The sequence below is a fragment of the Nakaseomyces glabratus genome, chromosome K, assembly GCF_010111755.1.
Source record: "Nakaseomyces glabratus chromosome K, complete sequence".
NCBI lineage: Eukaryota > Fungi > Ascomycota > Saccharomycetes > Saccharomycetales > Saccharomycetaceae > Nakaseomyces > Nakaseomyces glabratus.
In genome coordinates this window covers 433375-458473 of record NC_088961.1, presented here as the reverse complement: position 1 = coordinate 458473, position 25099 = coordinate 433375, and the positions used below count along the sequence as shown (strand labels likewise).

Here is a 25099-nt window from a genome sequence, read left to right as displayed (position 1 = left end):
CTGTATTGCGTCGTTTGCTCACACAAAATACAGTTAATTTGATTTTTTCGAAAATCATGATCACACTATATCTTCCACAAAAAAAAACACCTTAGTAAGGAATGATCCCTGCGGGTATTTCTTTGTGATCTTTATGCACAGAATTAATCACAGGAGAATGCTAACTCAGTCAGTTGATGATGAAATTTACACTTTGTAGCTAAGGCCCACGCAATTTGTTTCATTTCTGTAATTGTTTACCTTCTCATTTGATCGTTTGCCCAGTCCAGCCCGGTCTTTTCCACTGGCCCGACACAACCCCATAATGCGAGAAACTAGAATGATTTGCCCACTTCTTCAGCTAGTCTCCACACGGTATTTTCTGTGATGCGAAGGATTTCACAGACAACCTCATGTGCAACATGTCACCAAATCACGGCACGGAACTGTAATAGAATGAAAAAATGCGTTCTGTGTGATTAATGAATAACAGAGAAAATGCCGTACTGAAATGTTTCTCTTGCTCATTTTTCGCTACTTCTCCATAATTCCGACCAGATACCACAGACCTTGTTAGTGAAATCAGCACTCTCTGATCAAATGCTCCTACGACCTTTATTGTTTTTTTACAGCTTTAACAGCATCAAGTGTATTGATTTGCTTAATTCTATCAAGCACCCAATACAGAAAGAATGGATCTGTGTACGTAATACATAATATTTGTAGCTTAGAATGCCTTTCATGGATAGGACCTGCGATATTTTTTATTTTGCGAAGCGTTTCATTTCTTTTTCCTTCTAATAAAGTATAGAATGAAATGTCTCGCAGAAGAAAAAATAGGACTGGTCTCTGTGAAAAAAAACCTTCTCTTTAGATCAAGATGTAATTGAGAACTTAAAGTGTTTCTATTACATAGTAGCCATATACGTCCTTTTTGATCCTTGCTAGTTCTACGGGTTTTGTAGTGCCATAACCGCCCTGTGAAATACGCGAAGAAAATGAATTACTAATCTGTCGCTAAAACTAGCAAAGGCTTTTATAATCAATATTTAGGTTCTTAGGCAAGGTGACTGGAAGTAAAGAACTATGCCAGTTTGTCTCCACGTCATAGCAAAGAGGGAACACAAGGGGGGAATCTTTGTGGTGATGGTAGTGGTTGTTGCGCTTGGCACTGTCTTTTGTGACCTCTGTAGTTTAAATACGACGCTCAGTGTGGCGACTTCTTTTATAGAAGAGTATCGTGTGTAAAAGAGGTAAATTAGTATACTACGGCATTTTTTCCATAGTAAGCTGTTCCAATCATCTGATATGAATTCCAAAATATTCTTTAAGGTGTTTTCGAACCTAAAAAGTGGGATGAATTTTTTTTTCTTTTGGGCTACTAAGACGGGGGTATTCCGAAAAAAAGCGAAAGAAACTCGCTTACTCTTCTGTGACCAAAAAGAACAATTGGCCGGAAATAGTAGAAAAGAAAGCAAAAACATTACCTATTACAAAGCTCATAGTGAGTTCTTTGAAAAAGACGTGAAGAGCCTGTTTGATGTAAACGGAAATGAACAAAAACTTGAGATTGATTTATTACAATATGAAACAAACAGACTTATACCCAAAAATATGCGTAGCTAACATGTTATTAATAATAATTAATATCATGATATAATACTCTCCCAAAAATCTCTTTTTTCCAAATACGTACCTTGAGAATACTCTGAGAAATTCAGCAGTGGCCCATGTCGGTGAAAATGGGAAGGAGTTGTTATTTAGAAGCTTAGAATCTGTGTTCATGACCATCGGCAAGTAAAGATCGAACAACAGCTTTCTAATTTGTCCTAGCAAAAGAATTATTTTTTTTGGTGATGCTTAATTGGGTGCCAAGGACGGCCATCTTTCATGCTCATATAGACGAAAGTAGTGATACATACTATTTTCTGGTTTGTTGTTTTTCTTTGATTAACACCGATATTCTCTATTTTATCCCTGCGAAGATAACATAGGGACAGCCATTTTTTCCTTTGACCGCTTTCCTTGTAAACACTCATTAATTTTATTAAAGGGTTTTTTTACTACAATCGATACCTGTACTATATTTCAGTCGTACTACCACCATGATGCTAAGAAGTTTCTTTCTGTTTTCTTTTCTGTTGGAAGGGGGTTGAGATTTAGGTTGTGCTTGTATTTCTAGTGAATATAATTATTACTCATCAGTTGTTTCTTAAAATTTTAGTACGATTTTTCCATACTGGTACGTAAATTTGTCAAGGACATTTTCAGATTGCCTCTGAGGATTGAAGAGCTTGACAAGTAAAGGATTGGCCAACAATTCTTGTGCCCTTGTGTAACAGTCATGCTGAGATAATTAGTAGAGAGACACAAAGTGGGATGATTTTTTATTCTTGAAAATGGTGGCACTTCCTTTATTTTCAACTTTCTTATTGTTAACCATTAATATTATGCTCACAGTTCATTGTTTTTCTCCTGACAGTAGTATATTCAGTAACATAAACGGGTTAATTTTTTTCACTGAGTACAACTTACATATTTCTTCAATGACCCAGTGTTAATTTCTAACTTCTCTTCACACCCTCCCCCTATTTAACTGTGATTCGGTTTTAACATCTTGGAAACTATCGAGCTACTCAAAATTCACTACCGCAACTGCAAGCAACCATCATTCACCATAAGAAATAGCTGGGACCTTGAGCTGATCTCTTATACAGTAGTTTACAGCAAAAGGAATAGTGGGGGAGTTACCACATTCATGGACTGCTTTTTTATTCAGACTCAAAAAGAAATGCTTTCCATCATAGCATGTCCTCTCATCGATTGTGTATACAATTCCGTAATTGTCAATCCCCAAAAGTCCCTGTTATTCCATTCATTTTCAAAAGTGATACCACACCAGTAACACCATAATAAGCTCAGTAGTTCGAGTGACTATAGCATACTCTAGACCACTCTGTTTAAGGCAAAATATTTCATCGAACGCTGCTCATTAAACGAGAACTGGAATAATCGCTGTTAATTGCTGGTATATTTCTTTTACCATGTCACTGAATGTACATTGCTTCTAGCTCAGTATGTGTTCAATAGTATTAATATGAATAATATTGAATCAGCAGAATTATCTTCAATGAAAATGGTAGTATACACACAGAACAAGAGGTACAATAAAATTTTTTTTTTGTTGCTCTTCCCGGTTTTCTGTGTTACCACGAGTGATTTGCTTTTTTCAATTTTTTTCTTCAGTTTTACGCAAGTCATAGAAAATCTCTGCTATCCCAAAAATCCCGGGACTTCGGGCATGCCCATTTCTTTTTTTCAATGGTACTGCAGAATTCTTCTCGACAGATACTCCTCTATTGAATCTCTTGCATCCCATATTTTTTTTTCCCTGCATTTTGCATATTTTGCTTAGTACTCTCTGCCCCTGAGAAGCATAGTGGGGGGTCTACTCCAGATTCTGCGACTATCCCGCATCTCTTCTCTGTTCTTCAGTCTTACTCTTCTCATTTTTGATCCTTTGCTAAGGACAAATCCATATATTGAGCAATACTCACAAAGTGTTCTCTTGTGATTGAATTATGTACTATACACAAAATACCATTCAATAAGATTCCACAAACAATTCTTAGCAACTGTAAAGGATTGTCCTATCCTTGTTCTTAGTCGCGCTGGCCTTAATGATTTTTGATGATTTCATCGAAAAACCTAGAAAGCCATATGACTAATAGAGAGAATTAGTGTTCTACAAGTAGATTACTATTTGTTATTCTAGAGCTGTTGCTAATAAATTCACAAAATGTTCTAACTTATTTCCGTGTATACACCTCTCAATATTTGGGATCAGAGCTTCTTTTTGGTTTCTCAGCTGACTGACTTTTCTTTTAAAGTTATTGCTATGATCTGTTCTGTGGAAAAGCTTTAAGTGTATCCTGTTTTTAAGCCGATATCAATTTCTCAAGTGCCTCGACCAATTTTTATTAGTTGCAGTTTTACGGCAATATTTTTTTATGTATTGATTATTGGCACTGAGCATTTCCGTAAAGGGAATTCGGGATAATCTGTACCCAGATATCTGATCCAATCTAGCACTTCAACTGGATTGTTTCCAACAAGATCTCTCTAGCAATTTTGCCTGGGATCGTTCTTCCTTAACCAGTATCTGCTTTGTAATTACTGTTATTTCAACACTATTCAGCGTCTAAATGTATAATTAAAATATTCCTATCCTAAGAAATGCTGTAGTAGTACGTAATAAACTCTCAAGAATTTTCCCTAATGTCTCCATATTAAAAATGTTGTAACTTTTCATTCAAAAACTATTGTGGAGACCCATCTCATAGCAGGATAGTTGTATTTCTGTTTTGTTCGAGCCATTGGTGTACGTAAAAGAAGAGTTAGAAACGTTCGGTAGGCCACTAAGGTTAGTTATTACTTATCTTAAAGAAAGCTAATATTTTCTGTTAATGACCGTGAGGTTTTTGTTGAATTTTTTATGTATTCCGAGTCATGTCCATGTTTCCATTTAACTCAACATTTCAAGGTACTATTTTAATGGTTATAATATCGCATGTGAAAATTTCTGGTACGGTTTTGTCAATTGTGTTTGTTCATATTTCTATTTTGCTTCATTGATATTTGCATTCTAGCGTAGTTTACGTTGTGATAAAGTTTTTTTTTCGATTTGGAATACCTGTTGTATTTGAAATTACATTAAATAAAAGACATGAAACAGGAAACTTGAAAGGGAATGTTAGTAGCATTTGCCATAAAAAATTGCTGGCGTATTACTAGTTTATGATTAAGCATAAACTTAACAAATGTGCACTTCTATGACATAAGCGTTACCAAACATTAACTGGTACAAATCTATCGAAAAAGAATCAAGACTCATTAGCACAATGCTAAATTACATCCAAGAAATAAAATAACAGTTCAAAACGTGTGGTTATCTGGTATTTCAAAAGAAAATTAATTATCAGATTGATTTTTCAGATGAATAGTTTTGATTATAATCTAATCATGCAATTACTTTGCTAGGAATTTTATTTCTTTACGGCGTATGGGAGGCTAGCTGTTCTTTAGAACACCACTGATTGCTATATGTGACTTATGCGAGAATTTCGCTATTATAACTCAATGATTATCTCGTTAAGGCTATTTTGTGTTATAGGGTAACATAAATATTCACATGCTAAGTTCTGATCCTATATTTTGTTAATCACTCGGAGTTGTAGCCATTTTTGGATTTACCATTTTTCGTTATCGGCTCTCTCTTGAAACTTTTTCTTTTTCAGGTTCTAAGGCCGAGAAAAATATGCATCGGGTCCTACAGGTAAAATCTTCTAAGTAAAATAACCAATGGTACAGTAGTACTTAACAAATAATGTTTTACCTATGGAACCGTATGTTCCTAAAAGAGTGTTGTCTTGGGTCAGTACACTGATTATTAATCCCATTAGGTATGTTTTGTTTAGCAATATTTCATTAATGTGTTTCACCGTCTCTTATTTATTTCGCCAAAAATGGGCTAGTTACAACAGATATAAAAAAACGCCTACGATGAAGCTCAGTAATTTTTTTGTATTATTGATAGATTACTAGTAGAATAGGATCTACATTTATCAGTCTAAGATGTAAAGAAAGATACATCATTATTGGAGATATTCAAATAAAATTTTTTATATACGAATTGACTATTGTCAGACAACAAGAAAGCTATAAATATTGAAATGTCTTAGTTGTCTATTCAGCTTCAAATCAGGAAATTGAGAGAGTTAGCTACTTTCTTTATTAATTCCTTGTAATAATTGTACTACATTATAGAAGAGAAGTTTGCTGAAGATTCTAAGGTAGTGAACCTTTTCAACCTTCATGGCAACATAAAGAACGGGCAAAATAAAAATTTCGCCAATGGTGTACTAAGGGCACTTTGCTACCAGTTCATAACTTAATTGTAGCACGTTCTGTTATAAGTTTAAGTTTATTGTTGTTTTATTCATAATATTTCCGGGTCACGTAAAGTTATTCTTTTCTTTGATTGGAATCTACCAAATAACCTAACGAGGGAGGTATGAGAAATTACAAGTGTAGTATGTTCAGCTGATATTTCTATTGCTCTTTTTGAACCGATGCTTACTAAGGCTGTATTATATCCCACAAAATTTTTTACTTGGTACTAACTTGATACACTGATAATAGATTTTTTTTTTGATTAGTTGTGATTTTACTGGAATGAAAGTCTAGCAAATTGAAGTTAACTTTCTTTCAAAATATCCAGTAAAATACTACCGCGGAACATTAATTTTACTATAAAATTGATTAGCTCGTTTATCTCTCTATAATATTGTGAGTATATGTAAATAAAAGAAAAAATTGCATATCTTTTCAAATTAATGGATCTTCTATTTGTCTGCTTTTGGTTTGTCCAACACACTAACTTTCAAGCTTACTAATTCGAAAACTAATTATTGTTGTCCATTGTTATTGTGGTTCTGAAATAACATAATAATCAGATGGTATGGTTGATATTAGCAATTATTTTATTATTACAAGATATCTTCATTACTACTAAATTAGTGCTGTCTGAGGTTGCTAGTCCAAAATCTAGACATTATACTAATTACGGTAGGAGTTTCGGATCAAGGCTCCTATATCCGCAATCAATAGTTGTTCTTCTGATGTTTCTAGCTAATTAAGGGGGACATCCCACGCAAGACAAATCAACAAAAAAAATATAATAGGAAAATCCTATCAGGAGTGGGATGGTTAAGACAATGGGCTGAGTTGATTCTGGTATTGGCATACCCCCTTTGTGAATTAAGATTCTTTACGTTTCAAAGGAATAGTCCAGACAATGTGAGTAAGTTTTTTTGTACCTTACGGCCCCAGGCTTGGTTCGAATTCTATAAAAACATCAAATTTCTTTTTGCAAGATTGAGCTTCAGTCAGTGTTTTTTCACATGGCTAGCAGGTTTTCTGGAAAAGGAAAATATTATAGTATAATCCTAGCTAGCGTGGGCATTCAATAATGGTTTATCCTAAGATACACCAGGAAAGTTTATAATAAGAAGTGCCTAATATAGTATGGCTGGTAATTTGTACCTTTTATTTAATAATTTATAAATATTTGGCAGAAGAGTAATGTAAACCAATTTCGATTACTTTTCTTTTTCTTGCCATTGATTATAGTTGCGCGGCATATTCTTATGGTACGCCACCTGAGGGTAATAGAGGTGATGTGCTCTTTTCTTCGCCGATTGTTGCCAATTATCTCAAGATCCGGTTTCTTACTAAGTTATTATTCAGGAATCCTAAGAACTCTTTTAACTTTTGTAATTGTATATTCGGTGGTTTTGCTAATTCGATTCTACAAAGATATTATAAGCCAGTTCTGGAGCTGTAATGTTTCGCTGTGATAATCAGTACTCATTAAAAATTTTAGAAGAGTTATCCCACTGAATTAGTATAGAGAGCATCAAATTTTGTAAGTAAAAAATCATATCAAAACTACCTATCAGAAAGCATGCTTTTGACAAATTGAGATAGCTAGATCAATAACTTGTAAACTTATGCTTCAAGTCATCTGGCGAGAACTAAAAACAAAATAGTACGATGATGAACATTATATACTTGCTAATGTACATGCATTGATTTTGGTGGGATCATTTCACTTAGTTTGACAACAGTACCCTATATAAATCATTAATTTTTGTGATATTTACCAGTATTTGAACAGTTTAGTGTATTTTTACAATGAAGTATGGTTGATGGGGTTTAAAGCCGCTTAGAATATAATAAAGAATGCTATTATAAACTTCCAAGACATTAATAAAAACTCTAATACCGACCACTGTGTTTTGAAACACCATCTTAATATTAAGACTATTGTGTATAATTGATTCAATTATCCATTTAGCACCTTTGTCGGCTCAGTGGTAGTTGGAAGAACACACTACGTCTCAGTTAAGTATTATTTACCCGGCCTTGTGTATAGTCCTTTATGTGGGATCACAATGGGGAAAATTCGGTTTGCTCCATTGATTGCTCATCGATCGTTTGGGTTGTGAATGCTTCGATCATGTGAAAGAAAAAGTGAAGAAATTTAAGTTAATAGTTACTCGTAGCCTAGATCATCAACTCGAACACAAATATGTCAGTAACACAAGAAGTGTAGACCATCACTTAATTGACCAAGAATATCACTGATAAGCTGTACATATCTGGCATATACCAATACATTGCATAATTTGTTCTGTAATTCCCATATTTAAAGTCCATTATGTTTTCCCTTAAGAATTTGGATAAGAGGCTGTACGACTCGCATGGTAGGAAGAAAAGGAAGAAGAAATTGGTTTATATTGATGTGCGTACCAATTCGATCTACAAGGATATGATCCTTATCCAGGGAACACCTTTGGAGTCTCCTCCCATACCGTTGTCAGGGAATGTAGTTTTTAGTGTAAGCGATAATGTGAAGGTAAAGCGGATCAAGCTCCGGCTAGTATGCCACTATAAATTGGATTTTGTACAATTGGTTCATGACGACATGGCAAGTATAGTGAAAGAAAGAACTAAGATATTGGAGTGTACTTGGGCTAACCTTCTGAAAAATAGTGAGGGAGAAACACAATTTGACTTCACAAAAGTTCACAAGAGCACGAAGAAAAAAACTGGACTGCTACGTGGAATTAAAATATGGAACACTAGTGATGGAGATTATTCGAGTGGTCATCATGGGACTAGTGCTAGTGAATCTGTAGCAAGTTCGCATTCTACTGGACACACCTCAAGTGAACATGGGAAGTGGTATCAAGCAGGTAATTATGAAGTTCCGTTTCAGGTCCAACTTCCTAACGATATTCCAGAAACTATCGAGGGTTTGCAAAGTGGTAGCATTCTTTACAATTTTATCCTGGAAATAGAGACAGAGGAAAGAAATAATAAAGTTGATGTGACGAATAAGTACAATTTCTACAAATATCTCAGGATTTTGAGAACATTGTCTATGAATCATATTGCAATACAGGAAGAAATGATGGTTAGTAATACTATAAGGAATATGTTACAATACCAAATCAGCATACCAAGTAGGGCTGTATCGATTGGCGACGAAAGTATGATAGGACTATCGATCAAGCTAATTCCGTTTGAGAAAAGTTATTATCAATTAGATAAAATAATGGTTGGTCTGGTACAGGAATATTGTGTTAAGGACAGACATGATGAGGAATACGTAGATAGTAGTACGATCAACCCTATAACAATAGCATCGTTTAGGGACATAGAAGGTATTGTACCTGATACAAACGAGTTAATAGATTCTACAGAATTGAAGATACAATATGAGATGCCCAAGAATCTTAAATCAATCACGCAGGACTGTGATATAATGATAGGTGATGAACGGTTAGGGATTAAGAAGCAAGTAATGTATGTGAGACATGAACTTAGTGTTCGTATCAAGTTCATCAAACTGAAAGATGATAATAAACCACTTGAGATAAAACTACGGCTACCAGTTTTACTATATGTTTCGCCTATGAAGAAATTGCTTGGAAGAAGAGTCTATTTCAATGAGTCGACTGGTAGAATACATTTCAGGGCCAATGATTATGTGCCACTGTTCACCCCAAATACCGGCAACAGCACCTCTTTAAATCAAATTGGTCTGAATAGCGCAGCAGGCGACAGCCAAGGACAATCAGACGTACGCGATGGTAGCCAGGAGGTACCGCCCCCGCTCTATTCGGAGATAGACCAGGATATTGTATATACGGGTGATAATGTAGAGTCCCAATTATTCGTTGAGAGCACGCGTCGAGACGGGCGTAACCGGGATAGTGATGAAATCCAGATGGAAACTAACCCTGGGTCGCAATTACGACACTATAGTTCAAATGATTCGAATGGGTACATGAGAAATCAAAATCAACCGGTAGTCGCTACTCAACCACCAGTGGACACGTCTACACCAACGTATGAAGAGGCACAAAGTGCAACTGTTGAGCAGAGGCCTGCCCCTACATACGAGTAGTTTAGAAATCAAGGTATGTACTAAATTTGTTCTTTTCATCAAATATCAGATTTACACCAAGAATTAGGCAACGCTTTGTAAGACCAGCCGAGATCACGGTTAACTCATTTTTGATTTTTTTTTTTGATTTTTCAAAGGAATAATATTAGCTACGCAAATATATTGTCAATGACAGAAGCAGACATTATCCTTCTGTCCGGAGTAATAATTAGCACATTTGCTTGACAGTGTACACATAGATGTGTTAAACACGAATATCAACACGGCGTGCTACCCCGCCGTGTTTCGGTTAATTTACTGTACACCCCGCTATTGCAAAGTCGGCCGTGATATGTAGAGGGTTAAACTCCGAGCCTTACGCATAGTTAGGTTCCGTGGAAACAAGTATGAAATTCAAAATGGGTAACATCTTGAACCATTTTATGGCGCAAAGCATATAGGATAGCGGATAACATAGCAACTAAGACGTATACGAATCAGTTTTATTATTACGAGATGCAATTATTTACTCCATCCAAGTATCATTAGCTGAACTAACTTTCAGTCGTCATGCCAAAAAAATGAATAACTTGTGCTTACTGCTATCCGCGGATGGAGGGTGTATCAACAGTATGAGAGGAGGGACCCTTCCTTTCAAGCTTGGCTCTATTTTTTGGGCTCCCCCCTTAGTCCGATTCTTTCGTACGTTCCTGTATGTTCTTGTTTTCTTTCTCGACCACAACCAGATTGGAAAGTGATCACCCCACATCGGCTTGTGTGTTTTTCAATGAGATGAGAAAAGCGAAATTCCGGGGTAACCAGAATAGTGGGGGCGGGGAGGGGGGGGTACAGGATGATTTCGAAATAGTCACTGCAGAGAAGCAGTCGCGCGGTTTGTGATCACTTCCCAGGGATGAAAATACCCTAACAATTGCAGGTGAAGAAGCCAAATGGAACGGATGAACGGGGAGGAACTGATGTTTGACTCTCGGTTTCCGGCATGCTAGATAAATGGGGTGGGAAAGAAGTGAAAGAGGGCTGTGTGTACCCCCACCTAACCGCACTGAGATACCCCTTTGCCCCTCTTCCTTTTGTTGTCTATTACTTCTTCTGAAGACAGGCTTCCAAGGGGGAAGAGGATGGAGGGGGGCCACTCCTTAATTTTCACTTGCACTACTTGGTATAAGAACTAGCAAAGGGAACAGCAAAGGGACACTCTAGTTTAAAATAATCCCTCAGCGCAGTTCTGGCTGCAGAGAGGCCCACATGGAAGAACACGAATTAATGCCGGCAGAGTCTCTTCGACCTTTGTGAACAAGTTTTGTGAGAAGAAAAAAGAAAAGAATAAAACAAGGCGACAAGAGTAGGGCAGAGAAAGATGCTCGATTTACTACTTGCTTTCTGCTCTTGTTTCTCACTGCTCTACTGCACATCAACCCCTAATATAGGGACAATCCTCCCGTCCGAACCCCCCCTCCCTGCTAACCCCCCCGCTCCCCTGCTCTTCTATTTTTCACATTAAACCCAATTAATAGTAATATATTGATACCAAACCCCCACTAGGCTCAGAAACGGCAGCACTAAAGACTGAACAAAGAGAGATTTGTGAAAATAAAGAGATTCAATTACTAACTCTTCTATTAACCTCGACTTCTAGATCTTTGTGTCTGATACTTGCAAGTGCAATGGTAATACACCGTATAGCAAGGACCATGCGTATGTGTGGGGTAGGGCGATATTTTCCACCTTGTTTATGCCCCCCACGGCAGGTTATATGGTAGCTTGCAGCGTATTAACTTGGAGCGTATGACATACTTGTAGAAATTGTTTATTATAGTCATCGGGTGTGGGGGATCGGCTGAGAGAAATGACACAATATAGCACATCTCTCTTTATGCCCCCCGGGGGGGGGGCCTGTTGAGGGATGCTTCGTTACCATCCAATGAACGTATTTATATAAACTAGATTTGATGGAAGACAGGGAAAATGATGGATCAAAAAAAATATACTAGCTCCCGCTATGTAGTCTTTCTTGCATTTATAGAAAACAAGTTTACGCTAAGTTGGATAAATATACTCATCCAAGTAGTGTAACTATTTATTATCTTTACAAATCAACATACGATTGAGGATAATTCTATATTAAAGGTAATATTATAAAATGCAAGATCAACCCACGGGGAAGACAAAAAGACACTTTTGTTCGTTTTGCAACAAGGCCTTCTCGAGGTCTGAACACAAGACGAGACACGAGAGATCACACGCAGGTGTAAAACCATTCGAGTGCCAAGTTTGTAGTCACTCCTTTGTGAGAAGAGACCTTTTACAGAGACATATCAGAACTGTGCATAGAATTTTACTGCTGAGAGATACTGGAGCGCCCAGCCAAGAGAATGAAAAGGATGCCACTTTCAATGTCAACAATGTCGATAAACTAATAAACTCTATGATAATAGTGAATAATACGGTGAATGTTGGCAACTCCACGTTAGACAGCAACGATACTGACTCCAGCAATGCTCAAATTGGTGCTACAGGCGATCATGTGGATCAAACAGATGACAACAATGGTAAAGTCACACATTATACATTCCAACCAGAAAATGGTAAACTGCCACAAGGTCAAGCAACCGATGGTCAGAAAGTCAGAAGTAATTCAGTTGCTTCTGAGAATAGGCAAAGCCAGCGGGTATCTAATGGCTACAATGTAAAAAATAGAGTCAAATCGAAGTTTCTCAGTTTCAAACAGAAAGACTTGACATTTGGTGAACACGGAGACGAAGCAGGTATTATATCCATAGATTACACGAATAACCTGGTTCTATCTAATTTTAGTGAAAGTGATATTTCAATGATCATAGAGAGTGTGGAAAGCAATCCAAATCTTGAACTCTTACTGTTAATAATTCATATTATGGAAAGAAAATATCCTCATGCAGAGACTTCTAAACGTATTTTAACGAGAGTATTGTCATTTACAGGAATAACATTCATTGAATCCAAGCTAATTGCCGCCATACAGGTACGTTATAGTTTACTTTCCCAAAGAGACGAGAATCTTTTGAAATTTTATTCCCTGTATCAAGATCAGATATTGGAATTTAACGATTTTTCGGTATTTAACTTGAACCAATGGACATGTTTATCAGATTTTCTCAATGCCTCTAAGAATCAAAATGCTCTGGTCATTTACCAACAATTTAAACGGAAATTTTTACTCGATAAGAAATCTATTTTGATGCCTTATGAGATTCTAAATTTATTAGATATCGAGTCCAAGAAAAAGTTAAGAAATTTGAACAACTTAGATTATTTTACGAATCTGACCTATTGGGAGAGTGTATTACTAAATGACAACAATTTTGACCTATTAATTCAACTAAATAAAAACTATATGAGAGTATTTGAAAATGGTCAGCAGTCAAATTTATATTGCTTGACATCTTTCAACTCCAAGCCAGACGGTAAACATTGCTATAACTATCGTATTCTTTCAGAGTCTAATTGGCTGTTACTGAAGCTACTTTGCTGGAATAAAGATGTCAATTTACAGGATTCTTTGAATTCTGTAAAGCATGACATATGTAACGCATTAATCCCTCTAATGAATACGTTAATAGACAGCAGAGAGAGATTATTTTCAATAAAAAACGATAACTCCAAAATAAGTCTGATCATAGATGCTTTGTTTTTCCAATTGGAACTATTTTCTGTCCAATTACTCCCTAAAACGCAAGAAAATATGGAAGGAATTTCAGAGTTTTTATGTAACGAAAGCTTGCAAAAACTAATCTACTTTTGGTATATGACAATAACAAAAACGTTTGGTAAATTTAAAACTAATGATAAGAGATTAAAGCTCATAAAGCAATTCATTAACTCCTACATCAAGTCCAACACACTCATCTCTGGAAATAAGAAAAGAAAACTCAACAGCGGAAGTGGCACTGATTCACCTTCTCATGAAGAGAATTTGAAGAGATTGGAAGATGATTTGTCAGTCATTCTGTATGATATGTGGTCAAATGAATATCAAGGATACCACTTTTTAATAGACACAGTAGTTAAATGCATCAAGGACGATTTGATTGAGGCTAGAGTACTACAGATTTTAGATAATGACTGTGAGGATGTAAAGGTAAAACTAATTGATGCCGCTTTAAGAGCAATTAACAATATTGAATTTGCAATAAAATCATCTGAAAGTCAATATGTATCTACATTGAAGCATCGCAGAGGATCAACATCGAAATCCATAGCGTTGCCTATCAGTCATGACAAACCCTCGCCTTCATTATCTTTGCAAAGGGCAATGGATCAGAGCACCACATATATTGATAAGAGTAGATTGTCTACAGGATCAACTCAAAATAGCAACCATTTATCGACCAACTCAACACCCACAAGGGAGAGCTTTGATTGGAGCGGCAATAGTTCAAGCATGTATTTGACATCACCAAGGGTCGAAAACTTACCGAGGGTCAGGAACAGTATTAGTGGTGGAATGATTGGTAATGGTGGTAGAGGATTTAGAAGTAGTAACTCAAAAATAGTACTTCCACCAATTAATCTGAGTGCTATTCATAATCCGAGTGGCTCACCAACTACTTCAAGAGGCTCTAATTCAACGATAGATGGTGGTCATTCATCATATGTATATGGTAATGTATTGATGTCACCTCAATCAAGTGTCGACCACAATACTTTGCCTAATTCAACCACTAACCACAATCACAACAATCAAAACACTCGTTTAGCAAGTATGCCAGAATCACGTCCTGCTGGTTGGGGCAGTGATCCTACAAAGGATGCGTCTGGAACGTCATCCACTAGGATTGGAATTGATGTCGGTACAACTGCACCAAACAATTTCACATATGGGATATTAAGTGGATACTCCATGGGTGAGAGTGTTAATATGCAAAGTAATGCTGCATCTTCACATGTGAGAAACAAAAATAACGAAAGTGCCCTGGAGCCCAAGGACAAAAGTCAAGTACACCTACAGACACCAAAATCCTTGGATAATTTACTGAAAGACGGCAGCTACGACCGTTCGAGAAAAAACTCTTTAATGGATGGCAATGCTGTGTTGAGTCCGAATTACCAAGGAAAGTCTGCACAGTCTAATGATGAAGTACAAAAGGATCGAAAGATCAGGCTCCCACCACCATCTGAAATACTAAATACGGCATCCACATAACCTGAGAGAGCATTTCATTCTCCTTTAGACATTCACAATCACAGTCACTTAAATCCCACCTCTCCCGATATCAATTCCAATCCATGACCACACTACCTATATAGTGCCACCTATAGATTATATATTCTGTTCAACTTAGATATTTATTACACTCACCAATAACAATACGAATAGTTTTGATCCTGAATAGTCTAATATGCCATTGAGAAGTTTTTAATCATCCAAAGGTGACTCAAGTCTTATCTACGTTCTATATGATGCCTCACTTGGGTCATTAGTTTCTTCGAACTTTTTCCAGTTGGGATTTTTTTGCAGTCAAGTCAAGTTCAGGTTTGTTTCTGCAGCTGTATCTGTGCATAATGATGAGAAAAACATATAATATTTCTTGAAAAGTGTGAAAGCCCATCGCAAAAATTCTATACCATAGTAGTAGAAGGATAATGAAAGAAGTTGGGATGAAAGTTCTTATCAGTATTGATGACCCTCTTTCTTCCTAGGATACTCCTTATGGCTGCAATTATATATAATTGATGTATTCTGATGTGTCAGTTCACTGATAATGGATATTATCGTCCGACAACGGTGCTCATTCAGGAACTAAAGAGAATCACAGCGTTGTGACTCAAGGTTACTCCAATAAGATAGTTGCTAAATTGTATCTTTCTCAACAGGACTTATAAGAGAGTTATTACTAGATAATAACTTCTTGTTGTTTTGGCAGTCTTAGATATATGATTAGTTTTGTCTAAGATATTTTAGTCATTAGCCAATATACAAGTGCTATCGCCTTACAATACAAGTGTTATAAACAACTTGTGAAAAAACAATAAGTGAGAATAAGATCATAAGAGTTTGCTTGTGAAAATTTTTCATCGATATATTGATTGGTTGCGCATAAGAGTATCGATTTTGTTGAATATTGGTCATAATTCATTGCAAAAAATTTACAATTATAAAAGGTATAAATTGGGACCAGAATTTACCTTTATACCTCATTCAATTCATTTCCTTTTCCATATTCAAATCTGAAACAAAATTTAATATTCATAAAAAAGTACCGTATCATAGGAAATAAACTATATTATATCAATAATGGGAATCAAGTGGAAGAAATTCATCCCTCACTTGAGAGTATTACCTGAAGATCTTGAAGGTGATGTCTCAAGTGACAACAATAGTTCTATTGAGGAACACATTCATCATGATGATTCAAAATCGATTGATGATGATAAATATCATGAATCTCATGTGGTCTATGCTGTTGATACTTCTTCTAACAACGCAAACGGGAAGTCGTCTTTACCAATTAACTCAGCCCATGGCTCTGTTAAACTACAAAAGGGTATTCCATATGAACTCAGAGATGAGGCTAACAAGTCTCGCTGGAAGTTTTTTGATGAATATGAATACAGATTGAACAAAGAGTATAGAAAGTCAAGAAAGTGGTATGAGTTTCTATATCCAAATCATATCTCTCAAAGCAAAGCAGAGAGGAGGTTACTTTACAAGCTTGACATCATTGTTGCATTGTATTTCTTAATCGTTAATTGGTCAAGATCTGTTGACAGCAGTAACTACACCAACGCTTATGTGTCTCACATGAAGGAGGATCTTCATTTCAAGGGTAATGATTACATTTATACGTCTACAATTGCTAATGTTGGGTCCATTGTGTTTCAATTGCCGTTCATTTATATTCTACCAAGATTTCCAGCCCATTATGTCTTGCCAATTATGGACTTCGGTTGGTCGTGGTTCACATTTGCCTGCTATAGGGCCAAATCATTACCTGAGCTGAGAGCATACAGGTTTATCTTAAGTTCTTTTGGTGCTGCGTACTATCCCGTTGCACAATATCTTATGGGTTGTTGGTATGCCCCTGATGAAATCAGTTCAAGAGTTTGTTTATTTTTCTGTGGGCAATTGTTAGGTAGTGTTACCTCCGGTTTACTCCAGGCCAGAATTTTCAAGAGTTTAAATGGGGTACATGGATTGGCTGGATGGAGATGGATGTTTTTAATTGATGCTATTGCTATCTCCATTCCAACTGCCATTTTGGGATTTTTTGTGATTCCTGGTATCCCCTCAAAATGCTACTCTCTGTTCCTGACAGATGAGGAAATAAGAATTGCTAGAGCTAGAAATAAGAGGAACCAAATTGTTGATGGTGTCGATAGGTCAAAGCTTCCTCATATTTGGTCCTGGAAAGTGTGGAAAAAAGTTTTTTTCACACCAACATTTTGGGTACTAGTCATCTTTGATCTTTGCTCTTGGAACAATATGACAGCATACAGTGGATCCTACACATTATGGCTAAAATCCAATACAAGCTATTCTATTGAAAAAGTTAATAATTTATCTGTGTTGCCGGCATGTCTCGGTTTTGCATTTGTTTTCTTCTGTGCCTTTGGTTCAGATCTTTTCAGGAACAAATGGCCATTTATGGTATTTTCACAATGCATGAACTGTATATCATGTGCAATTTTAATTAAGTGGGATGTTGCTAGTTCGACAAAATGGTTTGCTTTCTTGATCACATACTTTAGTGTTGCTGCATCGCCATGTTTATGGTCATTTATTAATGATTTCTTGAGACATGACCCACAAGTTAAGGCAATTACCTGGATTGCAATATATTCAATTTCTCAATCTACCTATGCCTGGATTCCGACACTTACTTGGAAGACAGTAGACGCCCCAAGATTCAAGACAGGTTATATCGCTAGTTTAATATTCAGTGCAATTTATGGTCTGTGGACATTTGTTGTGTTATTTTTCTACAAACGCAATGAGAAAAAGAACGCTTTAGGTAATGGTATTATCCTTTACAACAGTTCTAAGGGGGAAAGTCCTCCAACATTTGTGGAAACCGATATGGTTTTGAAGAATGGTTACTACTATGTCAAAGAAGACTGTGAATAAAATTGTGTTTTGAGAAAGTTTTGTACTTTGATTCTGTTTTTAAATGCTTTATTTTATGTAATCTATATCAAAATATTGATATCTTACTACTTTTAACTCATTTTATATTTTGTGACTATTATTTTTATTTTTTAAAGATGGATTACATGTTTTGTATTCCAATATGGTTTTTCTCATACTTACTCACAGTAAATATTTAAAAAAATATGAATTCAAATTTAGAGATTAACCTGAATGTTTTATATTCTTTTACCTAAAATAATACACAAAAATAAAGAAATGAAACGGATTTCACATGATAAAGTTATTACAATTTATTTACGAAACAAATAAGACATAAAGGGATATTCATGCGCTGATTTGATTAGTAGACGAAACCCAAAATCTTACCAGAAACGTGCTTTCTTCTAGCTTCTTCATGGTCCATAATACCAGCAGAAGTAGTCAAAATAACGTAACCGAATTGTCTAGCTGGTAGCAAGTTGGCAGTCCACTTTTCAATGTCACCAATCTTGACGTTGAATCTTGGAGAAATAACACCACACTTGTTCAATCTACCATTTAATTGAACGACAATCTTACCAGATCTGTGGTCGTCAATGTATTCAAATTCACCAATGTAACCTACAAATATTGTACGATATCGAATAGATATCAGAAAAATTGTTAGTATAAGCAACTTGTTTATTGCTGGGACATTCAGGTTAACGATCATATGCAAGAACACAAACGCTTAGTGTAGCTTCTACTAAAAAATAAGAGAGACGTTCATGAAGAATTTTACTGCGGAAGGTGCATTCAAAGGAATAGAATGATAAAATGTGAAAAATTTGACCTTTATAAAGGGTAAAACACAATTCGAAACATTAGAGGAAAGAAGGCATATGTAGAGGAAAAGTAAACGGTAGAAAACAAGTCTGACTTTAAAAGTCTGTCAATACCGTGTAAGAATTCGATTCCACGTGAAATTAATCATTATTATTCCGGTCAATTAAAAGACAGTATGGGACTGAAACTTATACCTGTAAGATATAAGTCTAATATCAACAAACAGATTGAAATTGTTGTTTGACCAACAAGAACAACCTCGATACTATCCGATCACGCCATCCAGTTATCAGACCGGGTTTTTATACAAAAAAAGCCAATATTTTCCTCAATTTTGCAATTTGAATTGTAGTTAAATACCCCATCAGCTAGAACAGCCAAAATGAAAAAAGGAAACAAGATCAATTCCACTCCGATGAATTATTATTACCAACAGTTAATCTTCTTCATAATCTATCCCCCATTATTCTTAGATTGCTACTGAAGTACTCTGTGTTATATTAATGATACCATTTAACCATTGATTGCCTTTTTATGTTTGGAAATCCAAATAATCAAAATCACATACCATGTCTTTGCATAACTTGCAAGAACTTGATGATAACCTTGGAAGAAGGTCTAATCAAAACTTGACGCTTACCGGTCTTTTCAGCGTTGTTAATAGCGTTCAAAGCATCAGCCAAAACAGAAGATCTAGTCATTGTTCAATATCTGTAACACAGAAAGCACTCTCTCTTCGCAGCAAAAAACATTCTTTATAAAGAATAAGTCAGGGTGGAATGAAAGAAACAAAAAGTTAGTATTACAAAAGAATTAATAAAAAAAAATCAAAATGCGTCTTGAAAATAATTTCAAGTTACTATGATTCATGGAGTTGAGCGATTAGATTAAGTATAAGATTCTATTGGAACTTTATAATGACAATAAAACCCTACAGGTATCCTATTGAAAGGATCTGAAGGATCTGCGTCCACAAAACAAAACTTTTCTGAAGCATCTCTCTTTGAAAATGCCTGCAGTTTTGATCATCGACACTTTATAAATTCACAATACAAAGGTATCAGAGGATATACCGACGTAAGAATACTCTGTTTCACCAGAAACAGAATACTTACTTCTTTTGTTCCTAACATTGTCAACATTCCATGGAAGGGAAAGACACCCACGTACCCGGCATATCTATTAAAACTCTGATTCTGTTGTGAATATCGTCATATTGAAAGAAACCAACGACCCATACCAACCTCGCTGCATTTCCACTATCCATACGAAATGCACTCACTAGTGCAATTCTTACAATTAACACATACTTATATTTTGAATGTGAGTGTTGCGATAGCGTAATGGTATGATACTCTGCAATTGAGAAAAATATTAATTATTTGTGAGAGGAGTCCTAGAAAATTTCAGTTATCTTTTGTTCTGTATTTATAGTTTTTCTTCAAACGGATTTCAATTGAAAAATTTTTTTTCTTCAAGAAAAGTTCTGAGTCTATCACTAATTACGTATACTTCTCAATCACTATATACTAATTCACGTCAGAGCATGTGAAATATATTTATATACGATGAGTCAAGAAAAATAGTCAACTTTACCCGGATACTTCTATATCTATATGTGTGAGGGAGCTCTTTTTTGTAATACAAGAAATGTAGTATATAACTCTTGTTCATATCACGCTTGAGCAGGGGATAACCAGAAATATCTGAGAATTTTTCATTATAACATGTTATTATCACCCATAATTATTATCTAGACTCTCAAGTGCAGCGTTTAGGCTGGTGGCTTCACATTTTTCTACCAATAACAAAACCAAACCGTTATTGTCATTCCTCAACAATGTGTGGATAATTTTAGAATTGATTAGCCTACAGTTTTTTCTTATGATTCTGAAACCCATGCTCATCGACTGAATTTATCTATAACTGCCTGTATTAAAAGAAGACGGAGGCCGGTTACAATAGGGTAATTCTGTGCATTACCCTAGATTTCGATTTAGTGTTTTAACAAGCACCCCATGAATGAATATTAGACCAGTCTATTTTTTTTTGTTTGGGTATACAGTACTGGTTGAATTACTACAATAAAAGGTTCTACTTGTTATTGTCAGCACAAAATTCCAAGATACTAAATTTGCTATAGTTACGTTTCTCACGTGTTTTATTATTCCATCGATGTTTGTTTTCGTTTCTCCTTACTTTCGCGTTTGTTTACATTTTGATCATTATAGGAATAGTAATTAGTGGAATCCCATTATATTGACAGCATTTCTTCCCATTGTCCTTTAATTTTTTGAAACAATGGGATCTTAGGTTTATTCTTTCTTTTTCATAGATGATGGGGTGTGAGTTTGGATTTTAAAGGTACATTTATACAAAAAAGAAACTTAGGACCCACAATTGTGCATATTATACATGCTTTGAAGAACTTTACTAAACTAATAGCTTCTCTGATCCAACACAGTACTCTGGTTTGCATACACCCTTAAAATTTTTCTATTTACGAATCTGATATGCTCGTACCTTTAAACTGCTCATTTACCCAAATTAGGTAATTGCTTTACCATACTTATTTTCCCTGGTATCATTAAATTACTCAAATTAGTGGAGGTGGGGTTAAGAGCTCGTAAATTCCAAAAACAATGGACAATGGAGTAGTGTTGCTTTATTTTCCCTCCAGAGACACCCCAGCAATGGCTTTCCTGATTATTAAAAGGATTCCGCATATTTCTTCACCACATTAGCTCTAAGACTGCTGTGCCTAATGCGAAAAAGAAAGTTTTTCTTGATATTTGCAATGAAGCCTTCAATATCCTAAGTTGCTTTTTGACACATTTACCACTAAATTAGAACCATAAACACCAAAAAACTCCCAAACACAATAAAAAATAAATAACAATTTTTGGTGTTGTTTACAAAAAATTAGACTTATGTATTTACTATACATCCATGGTATAGCGCGCGTTAAGTTTTAAATTTATTTGTGATGTATTGAAGTTTTGGTGTCTTCCAAATCTAAAATTTTGAGGTATAAAAGGACTGTATATTCCAATACTATTCCATCCAAAATAGCTATTTCTACTATTAGAATTGTTTCTATTCAGCCCAAAAAAGTATACATTAAGACATTATTCCTGCTGTATTAGCACAACAACCAAAACAGATCATAACATTAATTACTCGAATCATCAGGAAAAAGATGAGCATCTCTAAGGTATTGAAAAAAGTAATTCCAACAGTTAGAATTCTTCCTGAAGAAATGGATGATGTATCTAGCACAACTTCGGTTGCATCTGACTTATCATCTGTTGAAGAAATAGGTACCGAAGTTGTAGCAAAGAAGGATGACAATGATAAAGAGCAAAATACCCATGGTCTAAATAACGTTAAAAAGACCCAAATAGAATACACAGTAGAATCGGATATTGAAGATTGCAGTGACTCAGAAAGTGATAATGCTGGCTATAATGCGAAGCACATAAACTTGAAAAAAGATATGCCTTATGAACTTAGAGACGAGGCTAAGAGATCAAAATGGAATTTCTTTTACGAATACGAATATAGGTTCAACAAAGAATACAGGAAATCTCGACGGTGGTATGAATTCCTCTACCCAAATCATGCAACAAAGTCAAAGGCTGAGAGACGCCTGCTTTATAAAATTGACTTCTTGATTGGCTTCTACTTTTTAGTTGTCAGTTGGACCAGATCTGTTGATTCTGCAAACTATGTAAATGCCTACGTCTCCAATATGAAAGAAGATTTACATATGGGCGGCAATGATTATGTTTACACTTCAACTATTTCCACAATTGGCCAAATTGTTTTCCAAATTCCTTTTATGTATTTAATGCCAAGAGTACCACCTCACTATTTATTGCCTTTCATGGATTTAGGATGGTCCGCCTTTACTTTGGCTTGTTTCAGAGCGAAGACCCTAAAAGAAATGCAAGGTTACAGATTTATGGTTGGCTCATTTGGTGCAGCTTACTATCCAGTCTCTCAATACATTTTTGGAAGCTGGTATGCGCCTGATGAACTAACCTCTAGAGTACTGCTGTTCAGTTATGGTCAATTATTAGGAAGTGTAACCTCTGGTTTATTACAAGCAAAAATCTTCAAAAGTTTGGATGGTGTATGTGGGTTGGCTGGTTGGAGATGGATGTTCCTAATTGATGCTATTGCGATTTCTATTCCGACTGCTATCATGGGTTTCTTTCTGATTCCTGGTATCCCATCTAAGTGCTACTCTCTATTTTTGACTGATGAAGAGATTAGGATTGCAAGAGCCAGAAACAGAAGAAACAACATTACAGACGGTGTTGATAAGTCAAAGCTAGTTCCGTTATACAAACCTGCACTTTGGAAAAAGGTCCTATTTAATCCAACTTTCTGGATATTAGCCATTTTTGACATGCTTTCTTGGAATGTGATGACTATTTACACAGGTTCTTATACCCAATGGTTAAAATCCAATCCAAACTATTCCATTGTCAAAGTTAACAATTTGAGTGCTTTGCCCGCTTGTCTAGGATTCATTTATATTACTGTTTGCGCGTTGGGATCAGATCTATTTCGTAGCAAATGGTTCTTTATGGTATTTGCACAAGCGATGAACTGTATATCTTGTGGTATACTGATGAAATGGGATGTTGCAGAGAGCACCAAATGGTTTGCATTTTTGATCTCTTATTTCTGTATTGGAGCATCTGCTTGTTTATGGACATTTATTAACGATTTTCTAAGGTTTGATCCTCAAATCAAGGCCATGTCGTGGATCTGCAATTACATGTTTTCACAGTCATCTCACGCTTGGATCCCAATGTTAGCTTGGAAAACCGTAGATTCACCAAGGTATAAGACCGGTTATACAGTTAGTTTGGTATTCAGTATTCTTTACGGTCTATGGACATTTGTAGTTCTTTTCTTTTACAAGAACAACGAAAAGAAGCATGCCCTCGATAATGGTATTATTTTGTATGATAGTTCTAAAGGTGAAAATCCTCCAGCGTTTGTTAACGAACATATGCGGGAAGAAGATGGTTACTTCTTCGTCAAATAATAGACCATATGACCGAGACCACAGAATTATCTTTCAAGATTAGATGGAATAAGATGCAACCGTTTCTATTTCTATTTTTATTTTTATTTATATTTATACGATAAATTTTCTCTTTTTAATATATATATATATAGTAACAGTTCTAAGATATACGGAGCTTATTGTTGAAGAAGTTATCTATGCTATTGTCTGTTCTAATATATCATTGCGGTACAGTCACGATGCAAGTATATCACGTTTCACGTGTAATTTTTCAGTTTGACAAAAGTCAAGAGTATAACGTCAGGAATCGCTAGCAGGCATGGCTAAATGAAGAGGACCGGATATCTGGCAACTTTTCAAGGTTTAAATCCCAAACTCTATCAAATAGTGAAGGGCAAGTCAACACAAATTAATAATGTCTAGTGAGAGAGCATGCATGCTTTGTGGAATAGTGCAGACCACGAACGAGTTTGGTAGAGTGGGGTGTCCTAACTGTCAAGGTATATTTGAAGAAGCTGGTGTTTCGACCATGGAATGCACGTCGCCGTCTTTTGAAGGTCTAGTTGGTATGTGTAAACCTACTAAATCATGGGTTGCCAAATGGCTGAGCGTCGATGCAAATATACCAGGCATGTACGCAGTGAAAGTTGATGGTAGACTTCCACCAGAAGTGGTTGAGTTGCTGCCACACTACAAGCCAAGAGATGGTAGTCAAGTTGAGTAGAGAACGGGAAAGAACTCTAGTTTATACATACCAACATAATGATTTGATGGTAAAAGGAATTACATTTTGCAATTTGTCCCCAGTTACATTCCGGATTGATATTGTCAAGAACTGAGAAGGAGAATAACGCATGCTACACAATACGTGGGCCAAACAACTTACTTTTGTACTATATAATCACGAATAAGAACCTATATATATATTTTTTTACTATGGTTATTAACAACAATGCGGAAGGCAAGCAGTGCGCTTTGTCGCCCGAGTGAAATTTGCGATTTAAGGAAATCTAACTAGAGTCGAATGAAGGACTCAGTTTAAGCAACAGTTTACAATCAGATCTGTATCACATCACAAGGGGAAAGAAGACTAGAGGGAGTACGTATA

General features: G+C 35.8%; 7 protein-coding genes across 7 annotated transcripts; 5 read left to right on the top strand and 2 right to left on the bottom strand.

The window, feature by feature from the left end:
- Window positions 1–1028: 1028 nt before the first annotated feature.
- Window positions 1029–1463, bottom strand: GVI51_K04521 (uncharacterized protein; the record flags this gene model as incomplete). The annotated part of the gene is made up of 1 exon (XM_448429.1): window positions 1029–1463. The coding sequence occupies one exon, from the start codon at window positions 1461–1463 to the stop codon at window positions 1029–1031; it is 435 nt and encodes a 144-aa protein (XP_448429.1).
- Window positions 1464–8260: 6797 nt separating this feature from the next.
- On the top strand, window positions 8261–10015 carry ART5 (Art5p; the record flags this gene model as incomplete). Its single annotated transcript, XM_448428.1, has 1 exon — window positions 8261–10015. The coding sequence occupies one exon, from the start codon at window positions 8261–8263 to the stop codon at window positions 10013–10015; it is 1755 nt and encodes a 584-aa protein (XP_448428.1).
- A 2140-nt stretch (window positions 10016–12155) lies between these two features.
- Window positions 12156–15197, top strand: GVI51_K04477 (uncharacterized protein; the record flags this gene model as incomplete). The annotated part of the gene is made up of 1 exon (XM_448427.1): window positions 12156–15197. The coding sequence occupies one exon, from the start codon at window positions 12156–12158 to the stop codon at window positions 15195–15197; it is 3042 nt and encodes a 1013-aa protein (XP_448427.1).
- Window positions 15198–16289: 1092 nt separating this feature from the next.
- Window positions 16290–18119, top strand: GVI51_K04455 (allantoate permease family MFS transporter; the record flags this gene model as incomplete). Its single annotated transcript, XM_448426.1, has 1 exon — window positions 16290–18119. One exon carries the CDS (start codon window positions 16290–16292, stop codon window positions 18117–18119), a length of 1830 nt encoding a protein of 609 aa, XP_448426.1.
- Window positions 18120–18483: 364 nt separating this feature from the next.
- On the bottom strand, window positions 18484–19648 carry GVI51_K04433 (40S ribosomal protein uS8; the record flags this gene model as incomplete). The annotated part of the gene is made up of 2 exons (XM_448425.1): window positions 18484–18743; window positions 19516–19648. The coding sequence occupies 2 exons, from the start codon at window positions 19646–19648 to the stop codon at window positions 18484–18486; spliced, it is 393 nt and encodes a 130-aa protein (XP_448425.1).
- A 2498-nt stretch (window positions 19649–22146) lies between these two features.
- GVI51_K04411 (uncharacterized protein) lies at window positions 22147–24009 on the top strand (the record flags this gene model as incomplete). The annotated part of the gene is made up of 1 exon (XM_448424.1): window positions 22147–24009. One exon carries the CDS (start codon window positions 22147–22149, stop codon window positions 24007–24009), a length of 1863 nt encoding a protein of 620 aa, XP_448424.1.
- A 397-nt stretch (window positions 24010–24406) lies between these two features.
- Window positions 24407–24715, top strand: SPT4 (transcription elongation factor SPT4; the record flags this gene model as incomplete). The annotated part of the gene is made up of 1 exon (XM_448423.1): window positions 24407–24715. The coding sequence occupies one exon, from the start codon at window positions 24407–24409 to the stop codon at window positions 24713–24715; it is 309 nt and encodes a 102-aa protein (XP_448423.1).
- Between the last annotated feature and the right edge of the window lie 384 nt (window positions 24716–25099).